A 20,139-nucleotide genomic window follows, 5' to 3' on the forward strand; every position below is an offset into this window, starting at 1 on the left:
ACCCAATAACGCAACATGGCTACAGCATTACCTTTTATGGTGGGCAATTACAGCATGTTTATTGGCTATCTAAAAGCTGCAAAGCATGCGGGCCGTGGACTTGAGCTTGATGCTCGATCACCCATGATACTCGATCAAGTAATGAATGTACCCGAGCACCCTGATGCTCGATCGCGTATCGAGCAGTGGCGATCATGCTGACTAATTACAACTCCTTACATGACTGAGCCACTGGACATTATCAAAACTCAACTCTCTTGTACATTCTACATAGAATACAACAAATCCATACGTGATGGACATGACCATAATTCAACTCTATTTTACACTCTACATAGAGTATTACACCTCCCTACAAGATCCGACCACTGGATATGTCCAAAGTGCGACTCTGTTGTACATTTACATAGAGCACTACATCTCCATACATGATGGATATGACCACAACCCAACTCTAATATACATTCTGCGTAGAGTATTATCTCTCAACGTGACCCGACAACTGAACAAGATGATAATACTGTTAAACTCTATACTTTAAAAAACTGCTCTGCAACTTAAAGCCGGCTTATAAGAGCTCCGCTGCCTATCTGAGCGAATGTCAGGGGCATGTACTTGCTGTATGAATACTACAGATATCATGTACCCATGTGCAGCCACTGCAGGAGAAGCTGATGGTGGGTGATCTATGCAGTTAGAAGCAAATCAGAAGACCAGTGATCAGGTATATAGCTAAGCCTGATATAGAAAAAGTGTGCATTTTTTTAATTGAATTCTATTTGTGAAATGTATTGTTTTTCCAAGATCTTTTAGACAGGATGGATTTTTTTATTGTGGTAAAACAATAGTATTGGTCATCTCGCAAAGGCCATAGGGACCTTTTGCCCCCTCCCCCAGGTCCCAGGGTGCCATTGATAGCATTGGCAGCATCCAACATAAGGTCAACCTTGAAAAAACCTTTTGGATGCCAGAAGACTCACACAGAAATATCCTGTAGAAACGCTTCCCATCTGGTAATCCTTATGTTTTAAGGAAAACCTAAAATATATCCAGAAGTTGTCATATCGTTCTCCAGTGTAGCTCTAGAAGCAGCTTTTTGCAAACAAGGCAATTTTTAACCACACATTAATAACTAATTAGTTTATGTGATTGGAAATGAGAATACGAGTTTGCCCTTTGAGTATCACACATATTTTTTTCTCCTACACTATGGTGGAAACAGACAAGTAAGTGGCTCCAAGCTCCTGGGGTAGTAGCTGTCAAAACCACAGGGGCTTGTGTGATGTATTCACAGGGTTATGACACAGCCAGCTCACCACAAACCCACAGGTAACTCTGTCAGTAAACAGACTGAAGTGTATAAACTCGATCCAAGTGCATAGTGACAGAAATAATGAGATGATTAAGGCACGATAGATGCTAACTATATGAAAGTGAAAAAAAAATTTCAACTGTCAGCGTTGTGTCATGGGAGATCCTTTTTTTGGACAACATGATCTGACAGGCCAACACCGTTATAATACAATTCCACTACACTCTATACAATGAACACTACACACAACATGGCCCAACCACTGGACATATCTTTGAGAAGACTACACTTCCCAAATATGACCCTGATGAGTGGACATGACCATAATACAATTCTAATATACCCTCTACATAAAACAGTACAAATCCCCGCATGACTCGACCAGCAGACAAGACAATACTACAGTTATTTTATTCTCCATATATTAAACACTATACCTTCCCGAATGGCCATGTACATTTAATTATAGGCTACAGATCTTAGAGGATATTGGTTCTCCTATTGGAAGTCCAGTTGGTGTAAGAAGACTTAAGACTCTCATACACATTCAATAAAAAAGTCGGCCAAACAATTTTGGCAGGATCAGTTGACCATTTAAATGTATATGGAGTCCTCCCCACTCTCTCCTTCAAATGATGTTGGGGAGTGAAGGATCTGGGCATTGCAATTTCAATGGCCAATCCTTTGGTTGAGAGTGTATGAATTTAAGATCTCTGGCAGTTGTTGGGGCACACACAGGCACTGGGTTCTTGTGTCAAACAGTGTAAGATTTATTATACTTTTTAAACTTCTACAGCTCTCAAATGAAAAGAAACAACAGCCATTTTCCAGCACAAACAAATAACAAAACAGTCCTTTCACTAGGTAGGCAAAATATTTCAAAACAGCCTGATTCAGTTCTCAATCCCTCGCTCAGGCTCTGGCAGAGACTGTCCACCATTAACGATCTTTTCCTTTCCAAACAACACAGACACTGATAAGTTAGCCCAGCTGCATGTTATTAGATGAGGAAGCCTTGGGCTTGAATGGGAGTGTATGGGCGTGACCTTTCCAACCCAGGCTCTTTTGGTCGCTCCTTAATTCCGGACCCAAAATGCAGTCCACTAAAATCATCTCAGTAACTTGTTGTTACTGGTGTAATTTCTTCTGGGACTTACTGTATATAACGGAGGCCAGCCACTTTGGTAACACATATAGGCCATCCAGTACTTTACCTTTTGTTTCCCTACAAGAGATATAAGCTGCTGCCACTGGAGTCCAACAGTTGACCTCGGACAAACAATAGTTCAGCCAGCAGCCATCTAATGTATATGGGTTCTTCTCAGCTCTCCCCGACAGATGATATCAAGGGAGAGAACGATCCGGCCATCGCAATTTCAATGGCTGATCCTTTTGTTCGGTGGAGAGATAAAAGATGCTGCCACCAGAGTCTGTCAGAGGCTCTCTCATATGGGAGATTAGGGAAAGACAGTTGTTGGACAAACATTCAGTCAACAGCCATTAAATGTGTATGGGTGCCTTCCAACTCTCCCCGACAGATGATAGCAGGAGAGAGAAGGATCCAGAATTTCAATGGCTGATCCTTTTGTTCATTGGAAATTTAAACCACTGCCACCGAAGTCTGGCATCAGGTCTCACATATGGGAAAGACCAAAGAGATCACTTTTGGCTGGATGATTGCTTGTCAGACAGCTATCTAACATACAGTATATGGGGGCTTTATGTAGACCATGCTCATTGAGAAAAGTGCAAACTATGGTAACTGTTTTTTAGAAGGGAAAAAACTAAACACACGGAGGTGAGATAATTTGAATTATACATTTCTCATATATAAATGAATCAGTCTTGTATATCTTTGATCCCAATATTCATCGTATTTTGGTTGCTCTCTGCTAGCATCTGTTTCCATTCTGACAAGGTTTGAAGATAATTTTGTCTTTTTCCCAAAGTCTTGCTGCCGCTCCAGGATAATATCCTGATACCCAAGACACCTTTCAATGATACATAATTGAGTGTGGATGACCTTTCAATCTTGTGTTAAAAATAAGAGGAAATGCTTTTTACCACCCTGGTGATAATTGCAAATAAAAGCAATTTACATTATCCCTATTCATATTAGGCCGCAGATTGTCATAATCAGCTGCCTGGGGGATAAAGTGCATCTCGTGACCTTGAAGTTCTTTCTGTGGATCGTTCCTTTCATGTGTCCGAAGCTTGTGGTTATCAATCACTATTGTCTGCCTCTCATTACACACAGGGACCTCTTTTGTTTAACCAGCTGGGATGACCTCAGAGCTTCCATGGCTTCAATTCATGTGGAGAACATCCTGGGCAGCTCAGTGACATATCTGTCATATAGTCTTTTTTTTCTTCTTGGCTTCAGTGTTCTAACGACTGCTTTTCTTAGGTATGTATTTTATTCTGATTATGGCCCTTAGTCACTAGTGGTGAATAGAAGCAGATATCCTTGATTGCCTAGGTGTTGTCATCACCGGCAGCTATGGAGAAGAATGTGGAAAATCAGAAGGATGCAACCATGCGGCAATCAAATAAGGAGATTATTTTTGTACCGGTACAAATTGGCCAATTTGGATCAACTGAGACTATAAGATCCAAATATAAACAGGATATACTAAGTTCCGTTATGTCTGGTTGTAGAGCTCAAAGTAATATCTGTTGAGCATTTACTTTACGATATAGAATTTGTTTCCTTTTTTATGCATTGAAATTTGGTGCTCATGTGCGATATAGGATTTATAGGGCGTACTTATCCTTGGATCAAAAATAAATGCATATGGATTCCAGTATTAGAGGGGCATTAAAAAAATAAAAAAATAAATGTCTTATTGGGGATGTTCCATTACCTTAAAGCTATGTTGTTCTTACTACAGGAGAAAGCAATGACACATCCAAATGCCAATGATGTCTCTCCAGCAATTGCCCGCTGTAGCCAACAGCCAACTACCTTCTTAAATTAATGGGTGTGGTGTTACCTCTAATCCCATTATTTGACTTCATAACTGCTATGGTCAATACCAGTACTGATGGGTTTCCATGGCAGTGAAATTAAGTTCAATTTGAGAAAGCCAAGGTGAAACTTGGGGAGAACTTGAGAAAGCCAAGGCGAAACGTACGTTGGAGTCCTGGGGTTTCTACTTTTTTGTCAGTTTCTTCTTATATGTGTTATATTTACATTTGACACTTGTATGAAACTATTTTTATTCTATTTATCCATGTTATATTGTATGCATTCAGTTAGTGGATGTATATATTTTTACTTGCTCATTACTATATTCTATTTTATTCAATGCTATGGGTTTAATGCACAGCCATTCACTTACTATAGGGCATGGATGTGAAACTCAAATACACAGAGGGTCAAAATTAAAAACTTGGACAAGGTTGCGGGCCAACCTTGATATTTATTAAAAAATGTCCACAATTGAGGACGTTTTTTCTTATCATCAAATACAATGATGAAACTTTTCATATGGAAACAAACCTAAATCGGTTGTCCCAAGAACAAAGTACATTTAAGCTACCGTAATAGATCTTAGAATCAAATTACCACATAATCACAAATGGGTTATACTGGAATAATATAATATGTTATATAAGAGCAGTGTAAAGCATATGGCCCAATTTAAATGTGTAATAATAAAAGATAAAAAACCGTGAACAATACAGATAAAGTATGATGCCAAAGAAAGTGCCCCCCAAACACAGTATGATACCCTCACAGTGAATTTCTCCACAGTACCCTCCACACGCATGTTATGATGACCCTGCTGTATCTCCCCAGCAAAGTATGGTGACCCATCACAGTATGATGTCCCAACTGTGATCCCCACACAGACCTTGATACAGTATAATGGGCCCCATATAGTCCTCCATACAGTATAATGGGCACTGCATAGTCTTCAATACAGACTAATGGGCCTCGTATAATCCTCCATACAGAATAATGGGCCCCGCATAGTCCTCCATAAGGAATAAAGGGCCCCACATAATGCTCCATACAGGATAATGGGCCCCACATAGTCCTCCATACAGAATAATGGTCCTCACAAAGTCATCCATACATTATCATGGCCGAACATAGTGCTCCATACAGTATAATGGCCCCACATAGTCCTCCATAGAGAATAATGGGCCCCACATAACCTACCATACGGTATAATGGCCCCACATAGTCCTCCATAAAGAATAATGGGCCCCACATAATTATCCATACAGTATAATAGCCTCACATGGAAGTACATAAAGAATAATGTGAACTACATAATCCTCCATACAGAATAGTAGTCCATTCAGTAAAATTGTCCCCACATAGTCGTATATATATTATCATGGCCCAACATAGCCCCGATGTCGCATTCAAACATAATCACCTTGAGAGCCAGAGTTTGACAAGTGAGCATAACACTGACTACACAAATTACACCCATATTTGATATGTTTTACATTAATTTTCTTTTGTGTGACGCTTCCTACATATTTTAATGCCATTTTATTAAATAGGTCATACATTAATAAAACTGAATTTTTAGTTATTTTCTATGTGGCTATTCATTCTTTGTAGGCTGTTGGAGCTGAATATCCACTAAACCCCTGTATATATGATATAGTGCTTTTTTGTAAGTGTATAAGTTCAACAATATACAAAAGCCCCCTCATCAATTCCCCCCCAAAATGTGTTCCATTGATAAAATAAGTTTAAAAAAATTCTATATTTTTTTTTCCAATTGCCAAAATACCATATGACAGACAATGGCATAACTTACAGGGCGGGGGCCCCAGTGCAATATTTCCAACAGGGCCCACAACTGTCACAGATCTTTAATAGTACTGATATTCTCACATGGGCCAAAGGGACATTTTGGGGCCTTTCAGACTCCAAGGCCCAGGAACGACTGCAACCCCTGCACCCATAGTAGTTACACTCCTGATGACAGATATATAAACTGCATTATACATGATAAAAATTGATCCACCCCCCAAAAAAAACTCATCTTGCCTCCATATGGCTACATCAATGGAAAGATGGTTAATAATGGGAAAAAAAAGCCATGGTTCTAAATGACATCCCAAAAATGTGTTTTGTGCTTTTTTATATACATGGAATAAAAAAAAGAAGCAAAAACAATGATGGATGATAGATTCTGGACTCCTAAAAAAATATTGAAAAAATTCTGAAAAATAAAAAAGTTATAGCTCATTCGTTGTGAGGGAAAAATTGCTCTGACCTGGAGGCCTATAAAATACTGTTCTTTAAGAAGTTAACAGAGAAGGGTCAGAATTGATTTTATTTATTTGTAAGGGTGTCTGGAGAACCCAGCCAGCAGGTCAGTGCATTACCCTGGACGCCATCTTGTCTGTATTAGGATATGTTCATACTGAGGTTTTTTTTGGCATTTTTGGAACAAAAACTCTGCAAAAACCATAAGAAGTTCAAAAATCAAGTCATTTTACTGGAGAGTTTCTGTTCCAAATTATTCTAGAATTTTGGGGTAAATGGCTTTGAAAAGTCACAACAGTTTTGGACAACGAGGAGTTGTGCAAAAATGTTGTGACTTTTGGCGTTTTCACTCCAGGTTTGACCAACTCTTCCAAAATGGGTGGACTGGGGCCATGATGAAGGCGTGAAACCACAGCTTGCCTTATTCATGGCGAGCTGTGCGGTTCCTTACCCCAGAAATCTTACTCCAACTGGAGCAAGATTTGTGGTGAGGCAAACGGAGGTGCTTGCCACTTTTCAGACGTCCCTGATTCATTAGGAGGTGTGCTCTTCTTAATGAAATGGGAGCGGCTAAATCCAGCATGCCTGCTCATCAAGAATGGCAGTGTTCATGCCGTTCTTGATGAGGGGACGTGCTGGAGCCAGTAAGATACCTTAAAATACCTTAAAGAGGTATTTTTAAAACTAAAAAAAGGGAAAGAGACTTTTCTACTTCAGTGATTCAGTTGGCATTTTCTCAGGATTAGGCTAGGGTTACACCATCGTGAAAAATCGAACCTTGGCATGCAAAGAAAGTTATTAGTAGCCCTAGTTAATATGTCAAGGTCACCTGCTAATGCCAGTCTGAATTACCAGGAGAACACAATGATGTGGCCAGGAAGTGAAGCGCACAATCAACCCTCCCCTTCCTTGTAGGCAATGATCTGCAGCAATTTCATGACCAGCAGTGGTTGCGAATGAACGCTACGGTAATTTCCGCACATCACTTGGGGAAATATTTCATGAAATGATCTTACATATCTGAATGTGCTTTCTTTGTACAGTGACGGTTAGCTGATTTATGCTCAAATAAAGCATGAACCTACTGTAGATCGTAAAATACAGATTTCCCAAAGTGTGAAGTACGTCTCTGAGGGACCCTCTAATTCACTGTTAGACTCTTTGTTTCTCATTTGGCACCAGTACAGACATTATGTAATTTTCTACTAAATACTAGAGCTATATTTTCTTAAATATCAAGTTAGTTATTTTATGCAAAATGCATTTCTTCAATTGGCCCCATCTATTTGGCTAATAAGAACCTCCACTGCTGTTCCCAGACAAAGGGAAACTTATTTCACGGCCCGGACAAACTACTATCTATCCATCACTGTCAGCCCTGTACTACAACTGTCTTCTGTTCCTACTGGAGGTGGAGGGGGCCCGACATCAATCTCCATTCAGCCAGAAACCAGGATCTGTGATTGTGGTCAATGCTTTTTTTTCAGATTTGCAATTAGGAGTAGGGTGTCTGGGCCAAGTGATCCTCACCACAGCAGATTCTTTGGTACAGACTCCTTGTTTGTATAACAGGACAGAGAAGGAAAAACTCTCCGTCTCTAGAATTTTTGCGGTGTCACGGTGGAAAAGTATTTGTATCACAAGACAGCTAATAAGTCCTTGAGGCAGACCTGGATTAAGGTTGATGGAGGCCCCTAGGTAAAAAATCTAGTGGGGGTCCCTCTTAGCATTTTCATTTGATTATTGTTTACAAAAAAAAGGTAAGTATTGTACTTGTGAGTAAAAAGAATAACAAATAGAATGACCATCAAATGTGATAAATTCAGCTCTGCTTCATTACAGTTCTACAGTACTAGCTATACTAAACCTTGAAGCACCTGCCTTTCCAACCAAGTTCCTCTCTTGACCTGATCGGCAACATTTACTTCCTAGGAGCTGCCACCCGCCATGTTGCAGTTGCTCACATCACAGTGCTGTTTTCGCTCACTAAGGCTGACTTGAATCACTGTCTGTGTTTTGATTCGAAAAGAGAAGACACCATCACTGCGTTGTCCTCCTTGCACGGCAACAAAGAGCTGGGAGCATGTTGCAACTTTAGGCGTTTTCGCTCCAGCTTTGCCCAACTCTGCCAAAATGGGTGGTCCAGGGCCGCGATGGACGTGTTGACATGGCAGCCATTGCAAAATTACTAACAAACACCTGCAGCTCTCCTTTGGCTACTGTAACTGGTGAAGTTCAATGCTTCCTTTTTAGTAGAGGAGGGCTGGTACTCTCTTTTTTATCCGGCCCTAGCGACAGGTTATATCTCTTTCTGCCATGACTCTGACAGGATGGTTCCGCCTCAATCCTGGTCAGGTCAGGGTTAATTCTAGTCCGCCTCTCTTTGGTTCGGGGGCGGCTATTTAATGTTGGTAGTTCCTGGCTTTGGTGTCGGTGATACTTCTGTATACTCGGTTTGTGGTTGCTGACCGAGGTTACTCATCCGTAATTGTTGTGCCTCTGTGCTTGTGAGCTTTTGCTGTGTATGACCCGGTTTGTCCCCTGACTTTTGCCTCTGTATCCCGCATTGTACTGCCCTGTCCTTCCTGCTTATCTGATCCCTTGGCTCGTCTCGGTTTACTCTCTGTCTTATCCCTAGGTACTACGCTCTCGTCTGGCTTTTGACCCCCGGCTCTCCTTTGACTACGTTTACGTTCTGTGCCCTGTACTCCGCGTTCCCAGTGCCTTCCCTGGCCGCAGGCTCGGGGACTCTGCCCCCTGTTATCACCTGACTGCTTACTTTCAGGTCATGTGCTCACTGCTTAGTCTCAGGTCCTTGCGCACTGTGTGCCTTGTTCCTCCACTCCCTGTGTTCATTCCCGTGCCCCCTGATAGCGCCCCCTAGGCTGCGCCAGTGACACCATCATTGTCCTTTCTAGCAATGCTGACTGCCTTTATAGCTCCCACAGAAGCGGAGCATGCTGATTTCGAAATTTTAGGCATCACTCCTGTCCATATTTCCTATCGAACTGGCATATGTACAATTAAGGAGTCTGTAAAAGTTGAGCATCTGCCCTTATGTATTGGTAATATTCAGAAGAAGGGTGCACTGTAGCCCTTATGCTGCCCCTAATCCTCACAGGGCATTATTTCCATGTGCTCCATTTCTTGCCACCTCTACAGTAGTAGAGAAATCTGGTCTCTCTTTTGTCACCCACAGTATTTGGTTCCTTACACCAGTGCTGGCTACAGTTAAAAAATTAAAGGGAATCTGTCATCAGGTTTTTGCTACATTATCTGATAGCAGCATAATGTAGGAAAAGAGACCCTGATTCCAGCGATGGATCACTTAGTTTACTGATTGCAGCAGTCATGATACAATAAGAGTTTTTAGATGTAGCAGAGCTGAGAAAGCTAACTCCGCCCACATCACAGCTTTATGTGTACATTGTATATTGACAGTAAGCTGCTAATCAGTGCTGAAGGCGGAGATTGACCAGGAGACACTTGGGAGCTAGTCTGGCAGTGATAATCTCCTGCTGATAAAGCACTCATTGTATTGAAACAACAGCATGCAGCCTAATAACTGACACATCGCTGAAATCAGTGTCTCAGCCTCTACCTCATGCTGCCCTCAGATTACATACCAAAAACCTGCTGACATATTCCCTTTAAGGGGTTGGGGTAGATGTCGAGAAGCATATCATATGACCTGTATTACCCCATATACAGTATACATGGTTAATTTTGGTATTTAAAAAGAACAAGATAATTCCTAAGCCTAACAGAACTAAATAACTAAACGCCCCCAATACTGTCATTTATTGTAACAAACTTCGTTAGGAAAAAAATGTTAAAAAATGAATTCCCGACTGTTCCTAACATTTTTTCGAGTCTGCACCTGCATGTGTCCATCAATGACAACTCATTGATACACATCTAGAATAAAGGTCTATTTTTTATTCTTTTTATTATCAGATATAAACTAAACTCAGCGAGCCGCTCACTGATTGAGGATTTTTTTTATTTTGTAAAGGTTTCATGATTATGTTGTATGTGACCAGGGGCAACATGCCAACCGTGTGCTGCGGCTGGTAATTATGTGTGTGATTGGGTCAGTGTGCCTTTTAACGGCACTTGGGGTTTTAATCAACGTGATTGAGTGGTCTGACTGCGGCTCTGGTCAGCAAAGATCAAAAAATCCTTCTCTGTGTCAAAACACTTTGATGACCAGCACGAATTGAGATACGGCCGCGCTACAAATTATGGTGGACGAGGTTCTACCTGACCGCAGCCATAATGGGTAACCTGGCTTAATGCCCCGAGGGAGGAGAAGTGAGCCATAAGTGTTCGATTGTTACATTATGAGGTCCAATGTCTATTGGATAAAGTGGTTGCTTCATTATGAGGCCAGCTAGTTTACAAAAAGTCATCTATTCGCAGCCCAATTGTAACCTCCATCATTGTCGCTAGTGGAACAGAACTGAAGGCCTCACTTACTGCACAACGCATTAACCCACTATGAAATTAGGCCAAAATAGAGAACTTAAGAGGGCGAACTGGAGCAAAAGATCTTTGAGCAGCTCACAATGACATGTCAGGAGAGGTTATTGGTAGAGGTGGTGGGAGGGTGGTCTCCTCGATTTCTTCTACAAGAAGGAAAATGTTGGTTTGATATTAGAGGTGCAGTAGCAGGATAATTTTGTCGCAGCTTTAAAACCTATGGTCTTATGGTGGTCTCATAGGTATAACTACCAGGGTATTAACACGGGCCCAACAACTAAGGGGATCTAACACCAGTCAGACATAAGGTGCAGTTAGTGATCACTATAGACGGTGGAAGCAGGTGTCACTTTTTGCATTATTTTTGTGCTGTGACATCTTTCCATTATCCCTGTTCTGTGACATCATGTGTTCTTATACATATACAGGTGCTTCTCACAAAATTAGAATATCATCAAAAAGTTCATTTATTTCAGTTCTTCAATACAAAAAAGTGAAACTCATATATTATATAGAGTCACTAAAGACAGAGTGATCTATTTCAAGTGTTTATTTCTGTTAATGTTGATGATTATGGCTTACACCCAATGAAAACCCCAAAGTCATTATCTCAGTAAATTAGAATACTTTATAGCACCAGCTTGAAAAATGATTTTGAAAATCCGAAATGCTGGCCTACTGAAATGCACATCATCTGACTATATGAACATCACTACGTGCATGCCAAGAGATTCAGACAAGATCAAAGTCTTGGTTGTGTAGAAGGGGCAGTTGACAGTAGAGAAATGACTACACCACAAACCATTTCAGGAGACCTCTCTAGTTCAAAACTAATCCAAAATAACAGATAACTTCTTGTGGGTCAAGTGGAAATAACCAAAAGTTCTCTTTAACGACACTAACACACTGTAGTTTTGAAGTCTCCAGGCCCATGTATCAGGATACTTTTTCTCTTCCTGTCCAAGACCCTGAATACCAATGGTACAAGACAGTTTACATGTGGATCAACTTTCATTCTCCATGAACAACAGGCACAGCCTAATTTTCAAGACATCTAATTTTATGGAAAGTAACATCAACCAATCCAACTTACCTGATCGTTCTGATAACAGACCGCTAAATTTTGTTCATTGCAGGAACAAGCCATTCGGATAAATTTTAGCCAACTCCCGGATCCTGATTGACTATTTTCAATGCACATCTTCTCTTCTTCCAATTCTTCAGAAACCTGGGAAAAGAAAATATGAGATAACAATGTTATAGACGTTTTGACAGAGTGAAGGTTGTGCAGTGCCCAAGAGCAATGCCTCATCTGTCTCAAAGTCTGGTTCTGCCTGCCGATCCAGGAATAGCTCACTTTGTGCCCAAGTCAAGAGTTTTATGGATATGCCCTCTCACAGGTTTCTAGCAGGATACATGATTGAACATGCATTATTTGGATCCAATGAGACAATTTCCAATTGAGTATAGAAAGAAATTAAAACGCTATTGCCCAATGGTGCCCTTTGCACCTGCCTACACAGCCCGTCCTATATCCGAACACTGCATGCAATTTTACCAGTTGACCGAAAACAAGAAAAACATTTTTACCAAGCATTCATCTCAAACACACAATTAAACATGAGCCACCTCAAAATATGGCATACTGTACCTTTAAATTGCAGTGACATAACACTATTTTCTGCACTGTGGTAGTAAATGGCTTTTTTTTTTAAAGAGATCTTTTTTGTTAGACAGGTTTACAGAGCATCTGGATAGGTCTTAATCCAGCCATTGTCAGGGTGCATGGGAATGAAGAGCAAATTGTGGCCTTTGCCCGCATTGCTAGCAGCAAAAAATTACTGTACACAATTGTATCACTGTGTAGCCGTGATGTGTGGAGTCCGAGGAGCGTCCCCCTATGCAATGCTTAGATGACGAGCATGAATACCCACAGTGAACGCTCAAAGCAGATCATACATGGAAGCTCATATTATCTATCACCGACATTATTTTTCATCTGTCTCTGTGCACAGTTTATAGATTTTACATCATTTTTGCAAATTCATAAAACATGAAGTATTGATCCATCATTGTTTAATCTGCACTCATACAGCAGGCAATTGCTTAAAGAGCAAATCCTTTTTTTTTAATTGCATTTATTAAAAGGACAGCTATTGGGAAATTAAATTCCCTGCAATTTTCTTATCAAAGGTTGGTAGATACAAGCAGTTTATTGCATAAGGCCTCATTCAGATGTCAGTTTTTCTCACATACGAGATAAACGGACCAATTATTTTCATCAGATCTCAGAGTGTGGTTCAAGTGTCATCAGTTTATGAAGAAAAAAAAGTTTCTGCGCTTTTTCCTATATGACAGTCTACTCAAATTAATAAGACCTGATCTGCTGTACCCTGGAGCAGCCACTAGGCTGTGCTGTTCCTGGTTTGTACATCTGGAGGGGGTAGGATGCCGATGCCAGATGTTGGACACCCACCAATCCGATATTGATCACCGATACCAAGAACAGGTCATCAATATTTTAGGGCAACCCATTTATGCCTGCATTCACATATTGCAGTCATTTTGCAACTTTCAGCATTGTACCGCTGCAATTTTTCCACCTTCTCCCATGCACAATCACCTAATTTTGCAGGGAAAGAGCAAGAATACACGTCTGGATGTAATGGCAGCCCTTTTCACATGTGTTTCTATGGAAGATGCATTTAACGTGCCGGAAAACAGAAAAATGACTGCAGCAGTATAAGGCTGTTGTGTCTAAAAGCCACAAAGTGTGAACACAGTGTAATGCCGCATTCATACATCTAGGTTTCATAGTCCGAGCCTGTACCATGAAGATTGTACTGTCTGCGGGTCTCTTGACCTGAACTCTGACATCCTCATATATGTTCGTGAAGGTGTCATGGTCGGGTCAGTGGACCATCCGTACATCACGATACGTGCTCAGACTGTGACCCATGGATGTGTGAATGCGGCATAAAGCTTCTGTCCTATTAATTGTACATCCCAGTTTTAATATATCTTTTTCACTACCAAAAATGCCACTAAAACACCATAGTGTTGTAGGTAAAAAAAAAATTGTAATTGTGTTAGGGGGAAAAGAAGAAAAAACCAAAAAGGTACAGAACCCTTAAAATATGCAACCGCGAGGATTTATGGCATGGACACGATTATAATATGTCGTAATGGGAATTGACAATCCACGGTATTAAAATGCAGTGTTTGTGCCATCTACAAGGAATGGGAAATATAAAGGAAGGTCTTCTCTTTCCTGCTGGAGCCACTTTTGTCTTTGGCTCCAATAAACTGCATCACAAACTTCATATTTTGACATCTTGTATTATCTCAACCACTTTGCTGTTTCTTTAATACGCGGCAGATTTTCTGCCCAAAAATCCAAACAGGAAATTTGCTGTGTATCTGACCCGCATAAACACAACCTAATGGTTATGGAAACGTGTTTCTGGACAAACAAATAGCAGATTAAAGGAATTTTGATGTATATACAACTAAATTATTAATATCACTTCACGGTGAGACTGAAGCAAGGAAACATTTGCTATTTTGACCACATTGCGTTCCTTCCACGACGCCGGGGCACTTTACAGTAAACTGTGCATTACCACCAAAAATAGCTGCCTAAATTTCCCTATAAAAAATATCATATGGTTAATGTTTTCAACAGAATTATCCATGCGGGAATTTCTGATTTCTAAAAGGGAAGACACATTAGGAGAAAGCGCAGCTGATTTTTACCTGCATAAGCTCGGCTTGGTGTGGAGGCGAGGGGGTCTCTCAATTATATCTGACCCAACAGGGCCTTGCTTAGTTATAGGACGAGCACGCTATAATTATCATGATTTTAGAGGTTCTTGTAAAACCCACACAAATAACCCTGTTGTTTTTTCGCATTTGCTCATTGTTTGGCTAATGCAGGGGATTCAGCAGCTTCCTGTATTTCGCACCTCTGCTGTTATATAAAAGCTTTTTTTTTATTTTTACATGTATCTGTCACTCGCTTTTGCACTCACAGCTTTTTGCTTTACATTATTAGGCTACGGAAACCCTCCAGACACATATTCATCCTAAAGGTAGTCGTGGCCCCTCATACCATACATGTGTTTTGCCAATTAATCGACTGTAGTGGATAAAATAAAAAAACCTTAAAAAATGTAAATTTATAACATGTAAAAAGGTGCTGAAAATCCGTAAACCGAGACCCCTGAGTTCAGATCCTCTTAAGTCTCCTCTACGCAATATTTTTTTCAACGTTTTTAATCACCTACCATATATATAAAAAAACCATTAGGCCACGTTCCCATGATTTTAAACATTGTTTCTGGGCCATTTCTGCACCTATTATTTAACTTAGGTTACTTGTGGTTTTTTTTTACATGTGTTTTTATCACTTTTTTACCCTTTATTTTTTGTCTCTAGCTTCTTTGTCATGTTTTATATAAAAGCTGTTTAGTTTTTGACACTTCCTGTTATTTGGCTTCAACAAAACTTTATTGATATACGTAGGTGCGAAAAACATGTGTTTTTGATGAGTTTCCGCTGCGGAAACGCACTAAAACCGCATGTGCGTTTTTTACCTGTGGAATTTCCACACCTAACGCAAGTCTATGGGAAAATCTGCACAGAAAACTCAGCATACCCACGAGAGAAATTGACACGCTACGGATTTGAAACACACAACATCAAAAATGCACCAAAAGCTCATCGTGGGAACGTAGCCTTAGGTTATGTGTTCCTTTTTTTTATGTGTGATTTTAGTGATTTTTTTTACATGTGTTTTTGTTGTGTTTTTAGTATGTCATGTTTTAAATAAATCTGCTTTGTTTAGGAAACGTATGAAATAATCATTATTAGACCTTAACCTAATTCCAGGGACAGATGAGCTTCTGAAAACTTATCCAAGATTCATCCAGAAAACTCAGATGATTTTGACCTGATATTGTCATCGTGAGTCCATATTTTATATGCCCGCGTGACATCCGTAAGCGATCCGTTTTCATACATCTATATTGAAAAATGTAGATCATCAAATACAGTGTCCTAGATTAATAGTGGAAATGTATCCATAGAAAACAGATGCTCTGTGGATGTTTTGTGTGGGCTCCAATTTATTTGCCCACCCATAGACATGAATGGAGAAAATAGTGCACACTGCCGTATTTTTCACACTGACACTTGGTGCCCACGGCAATGACGGTGCAAGATTTCAAACAGAGGAGGCAGGTCACTGAAAAAGCAGTGACCTGTCATTCAAAGGCTAGAGACAGGCAGAGGGGGCGGAGAATCACAGACAGGGAGGAGAAGACCCATCGCACAGTCCCGCCCCTGAGGAGCTAAATCTAATTAGCAGTAAACTTGTAATGGTGATTAAAGAAGAACCACAAAATGGATTTTTTCACCAAAGGTATGAATTTAATCAGTATTACGGTACCATTACAGCCATGTCTTTACTTTAGATTCCGATTCGATGCTGACAATTATTTCTTAGGAAAATATGTTGTTATAATATGTTCAGAATGGGACTTTGGTTTAAGATTACTTTTCTAATTTTGATAATAAACACAGTATTCAGGATTTTTTATAGATTTTTTATATAAGCTGAGTAACTCAGTGAAACAATATTTACTACCTAATTTCTGAGTACAGCAAGCAGGGTCTGCAGTAAAACAATACTGTTAGTAATGAAAGAATGAAAGCCCCCTGATTAACATGCATCCTCCTATCTACCTCCCTGCGCTTAAGCCCACTCCTTCCTCTCGGTCTCTACCCGGTGGCTGTGGTCACACACAGGCTGTTTTGGAAAAGACCCAAAGAGAAAGCAGCAGGCACAGAATATGTGCAAAGTCGACTCAGTAAAAGAAAAAAAAGAAAGCACAAAAAACATTCTGAGGTGGGAACAGGGGGGCTGCCACTTACCCACTGTTTACATATTTGTGCTCCCTGCTCCCAAAGTGTGCAGACTCATTTAACCCAGGCCCTGCACAATTATACTTAATGATTTTCAGATGGCGTCAACCCCCTTGTTCTGTGTAATTAAAACATTTCTTCTCTCTATAAACCGTCACATTGTATGTTAAAAAACAAAATAGAAATAAAAAATGAAAAAATATCATTGCAGTATGTAATAAAGGCTGTACATTTTTCTACTTGTCTTGTTTTTTTCCATGTTTTTAGGACATGCTTTATCAACAGTTTTTTTTGGAGTTCATTTAGATCCATTTATCAACACTGGATGAGATGGGAAAATGGTGCAAATTGCAGGATACATTTTATGTAACCAGATAGAGATGTTAAAAATGCTTCTATTTCTATAACCCTTTAGGTACCATACTAAAAATCTTTTTCTACAATCTGGCCTATTGTAAAACTTTAGCTTAAGGCTTCTTTTACACTTACCGGGTTTTTTGCAGCACGTTATTGCGGGCCTTTTTTGCGGGCCGTATCGCCGCAATTTTCACGGTCTGCCGCAATAACGGACAGCAAAAAACTTGCGGATTGCCGTTTTTCGGGTTTCCAATACTATGGAAAAAGTATTGGTAAAAAAAAAAAGGCGTTCCGCAAAACCAGAAGTCACGGTGCACCGCAAAAACAAGCTTCCGTAAGCCATGAAAAAGATCGAGCAGGCTCGATATTTTTTCACGGCCGTAAATACGGCCCTCACGGCCATACAGCATACGGGCCGCAAAACCATGGTAAGTGTAAAAGAAGCCTTAAGGGACATTCCCATCTCCAAGATCCTATCCCAATAAGTAGAAGGTGTAATAATAATAATATTAGCAACCATTTAGAAATGTAGTATAGTTCTTCTGATTTGCTTTGTCACTTACCACATATGCAGGGCACCGCAGTATCTTAGATATCCATGGATACAGCCACTCATATTGTGAACTAGCTGGATAGTTAGTTGTTAGTGGCCATAACCATGGATATCTAAGCTACTGCAATGCCCTACACCAGTGTTCCCCAACTCCGGTCCTCAAGAGCCACCAACAGGTCATGTTTTCAGGATTTCCTTAGTATTGCACAGGTGATAATTGCATCGCCTGCACAGGCAATAATTCCATCTCCTGTGCAATACTAAGGAAATCCTGAAAACATGACCTGTTGGTGGCTCTTGAGGACAGGAGTTGGGGAACATTGCCCTACACTCTTAGCGAATCAGAAGAACTAAACTACATTTCTAATTGGAGGTATTTGCTAATATTATTATTATTACACCTTCTGCAAATTGAGATAGGATCTTGGAGATGGGGATACCCGTTTAAGTTCCTTCAATAAGTTTTTGATGCTGTGCAAAAACGCAGCATCTTACATTTCCTTGAAAGTGAATGGATTTGCAGAAATCTCATGCCCATTGTGATTTTTTTTACTCAGTGTAACCTGACTTGCGGTTCGTCTTTCAAATGTGCAACATGACAATTTCTCTTGTGGGAACGCCGAGTTTTATGGGCGGATTTCCCCATACACTTGTATTAGATGTCCACAGCTAAAAAACGCTTTAGTGCTTTTCTGCACCGAAGATGCACAAAAATGAATGTGATTTGGACATGACTGTGTGAATAAAATGTTGTCAAAGCCAAATAGCGGGAAGGATCAAAACCAAAGCAGCTTTATTTAAAACATGACACACCAACAAGAGACAAAAGACTGCATTGTCAAAAATGCAATAAAAACGCACTCAAAAACTAAATGAAAAAACGCGTAAATAAGCTAATTTTTGTGATGGGTGCAGAAAATCTGCAACATCAAAAGCTCACCAAAAGCTCATTGTGGGAATGTAGCCATTACGGTCCGGAAAATGTGAAGCAGTTACAAGAAGTGACCTGTTCATTTGGACTAGCTCTGACTAGTCAGACTATAAGGCCACATTCACACGTTCGGTATTTGGTGAGGTTTTTTTTACCTCAGTATTTGTAATCCCAAACGAGGAGTGGGTGATAAATACACAAGTGGTGACGTGTGTCTATTAGGCCGGCCTCACACTTGGCGTAAGACAATACGCCACGTATTATACGTCCGTACTACGGCCGTAATACGGAGAAATGTTCCCAAAATATTGATCCGTAGTCAGGGTGTGTCAGCGTATTTTGCGCATGGCATCCTCCGTATGTAATCCGTATGGCATCCGTACTGCGAGATTTTTGCGCAGGCTTGCAAAACCGACATCTAATGGATTTATGTGCTCAAATGTTCGGGAAAACATATATACAGTATATACACTCACCGGCCACTTTATTAGGTACACCATGCTAGTAACGGGTTGGACCCCCTTTTGCCTTCAGAACTGCCTCAATTCTTCGTGGCATAGATTCAACAAGGTGCTGGAAGCATTCCTCAGAGATTTTGGTCCATATTGACATGATGGCATCACACAGTTGCCGCAGATTTGTCGGCTGCACATCCCAAAGATGCTCCATACAAGGCAGGATGGATCCATGCTTTCATGTTGTTTACGCCAAATTCTGACCCTACCATCCGAATGTCGCAGCAGAAATCGAGACTCATCAGACCAAGCAACGTTTTTCCAATCTTCTACTGTCCAATTTCGATGAGCTTGTACAAATTGTAGCCTCAGTTTCCTGTTCTTAGCTGAAAGGAGTGGTACCCGGTGTGGTCTTCTGCTGCTGTAGCCCATCTGCCTCAAAGTTCGACGCACTGTGCGTTCAGAGATGCTCTTAGGCCTACCTTGGTTGTAACGGGTGGTGATTTGAGTCACTGTTGCCTTTCTATCAGCTCGAACCAGTCTGCCCATTCTCCTCTGACCTCTGGCATCAACAAGGCATTTCCGCCCACAGAACTGCCGCTCACTGGATTTTTTTTCTTTTTCGGACCATTCTCTGTAAACCCTAGAGATGGTTGTGCGTGAAAATCCCAGTAGATCAGCAGTTTCTGAAATACTCAGACCAGCCCTTCTGGCACCAACAACCATGCCACGTTCAAAGGCACTCAAATCACCTTTCTTCCCCATACTGATGCTCGGTTTGAACTGCAGGAGATTGTCTTGACCATGTCTACATGCCTAAATGCACTGAGTTGCCGCCATGTGATTGGCTGATTAGAAATTAAGTGTTAACAAGAAGTTGGACAG

The 20,139-nt window shown here is 40.6% G+C and overlaps 1 protein-coding gene across 7 annotated transcripts in view; it reads right to left on the reverse strand.

Annotated features, from left to right (window-relative positions):
* Window positions 1-20,139, reverse strand: part of PRDM16 (PR/SET domain 16) — an 868,945-nt gene that overhangs the window by 76,945 nt on the left and 771,861 nt on the right. For all 7 annotated transcript variants that reach the window (XM_077250426.1, XM_077250425.1, XM_077250424.1 and 4 more), the window contains exon 4: window positions 12,127-12,261. In XM_077250426.1, the coding sequence (XP_077106541.1) occupies window positions 12,127-12,261 (135 nt within the window). The remainder of the gene's footprint in view (window positions 1-12,126; window positions 12,262-20,139) is intronic.

This window comes from Ranitomeya variabilis, chromosome 4 (genome assembly GCF_051348905.1).
Source record: "Ranitomeya variabilis isolate aRanVar5 chromosome 4, aRanVar5.hap1, whole genome shotgun sequence".
Taxonomy (NCBI): Eukaryota; Metazoa; Chordata; class Amphibia; order Anura; family Dendrobatidae; genus Ranitomeya; species Ranitomeya variabilis.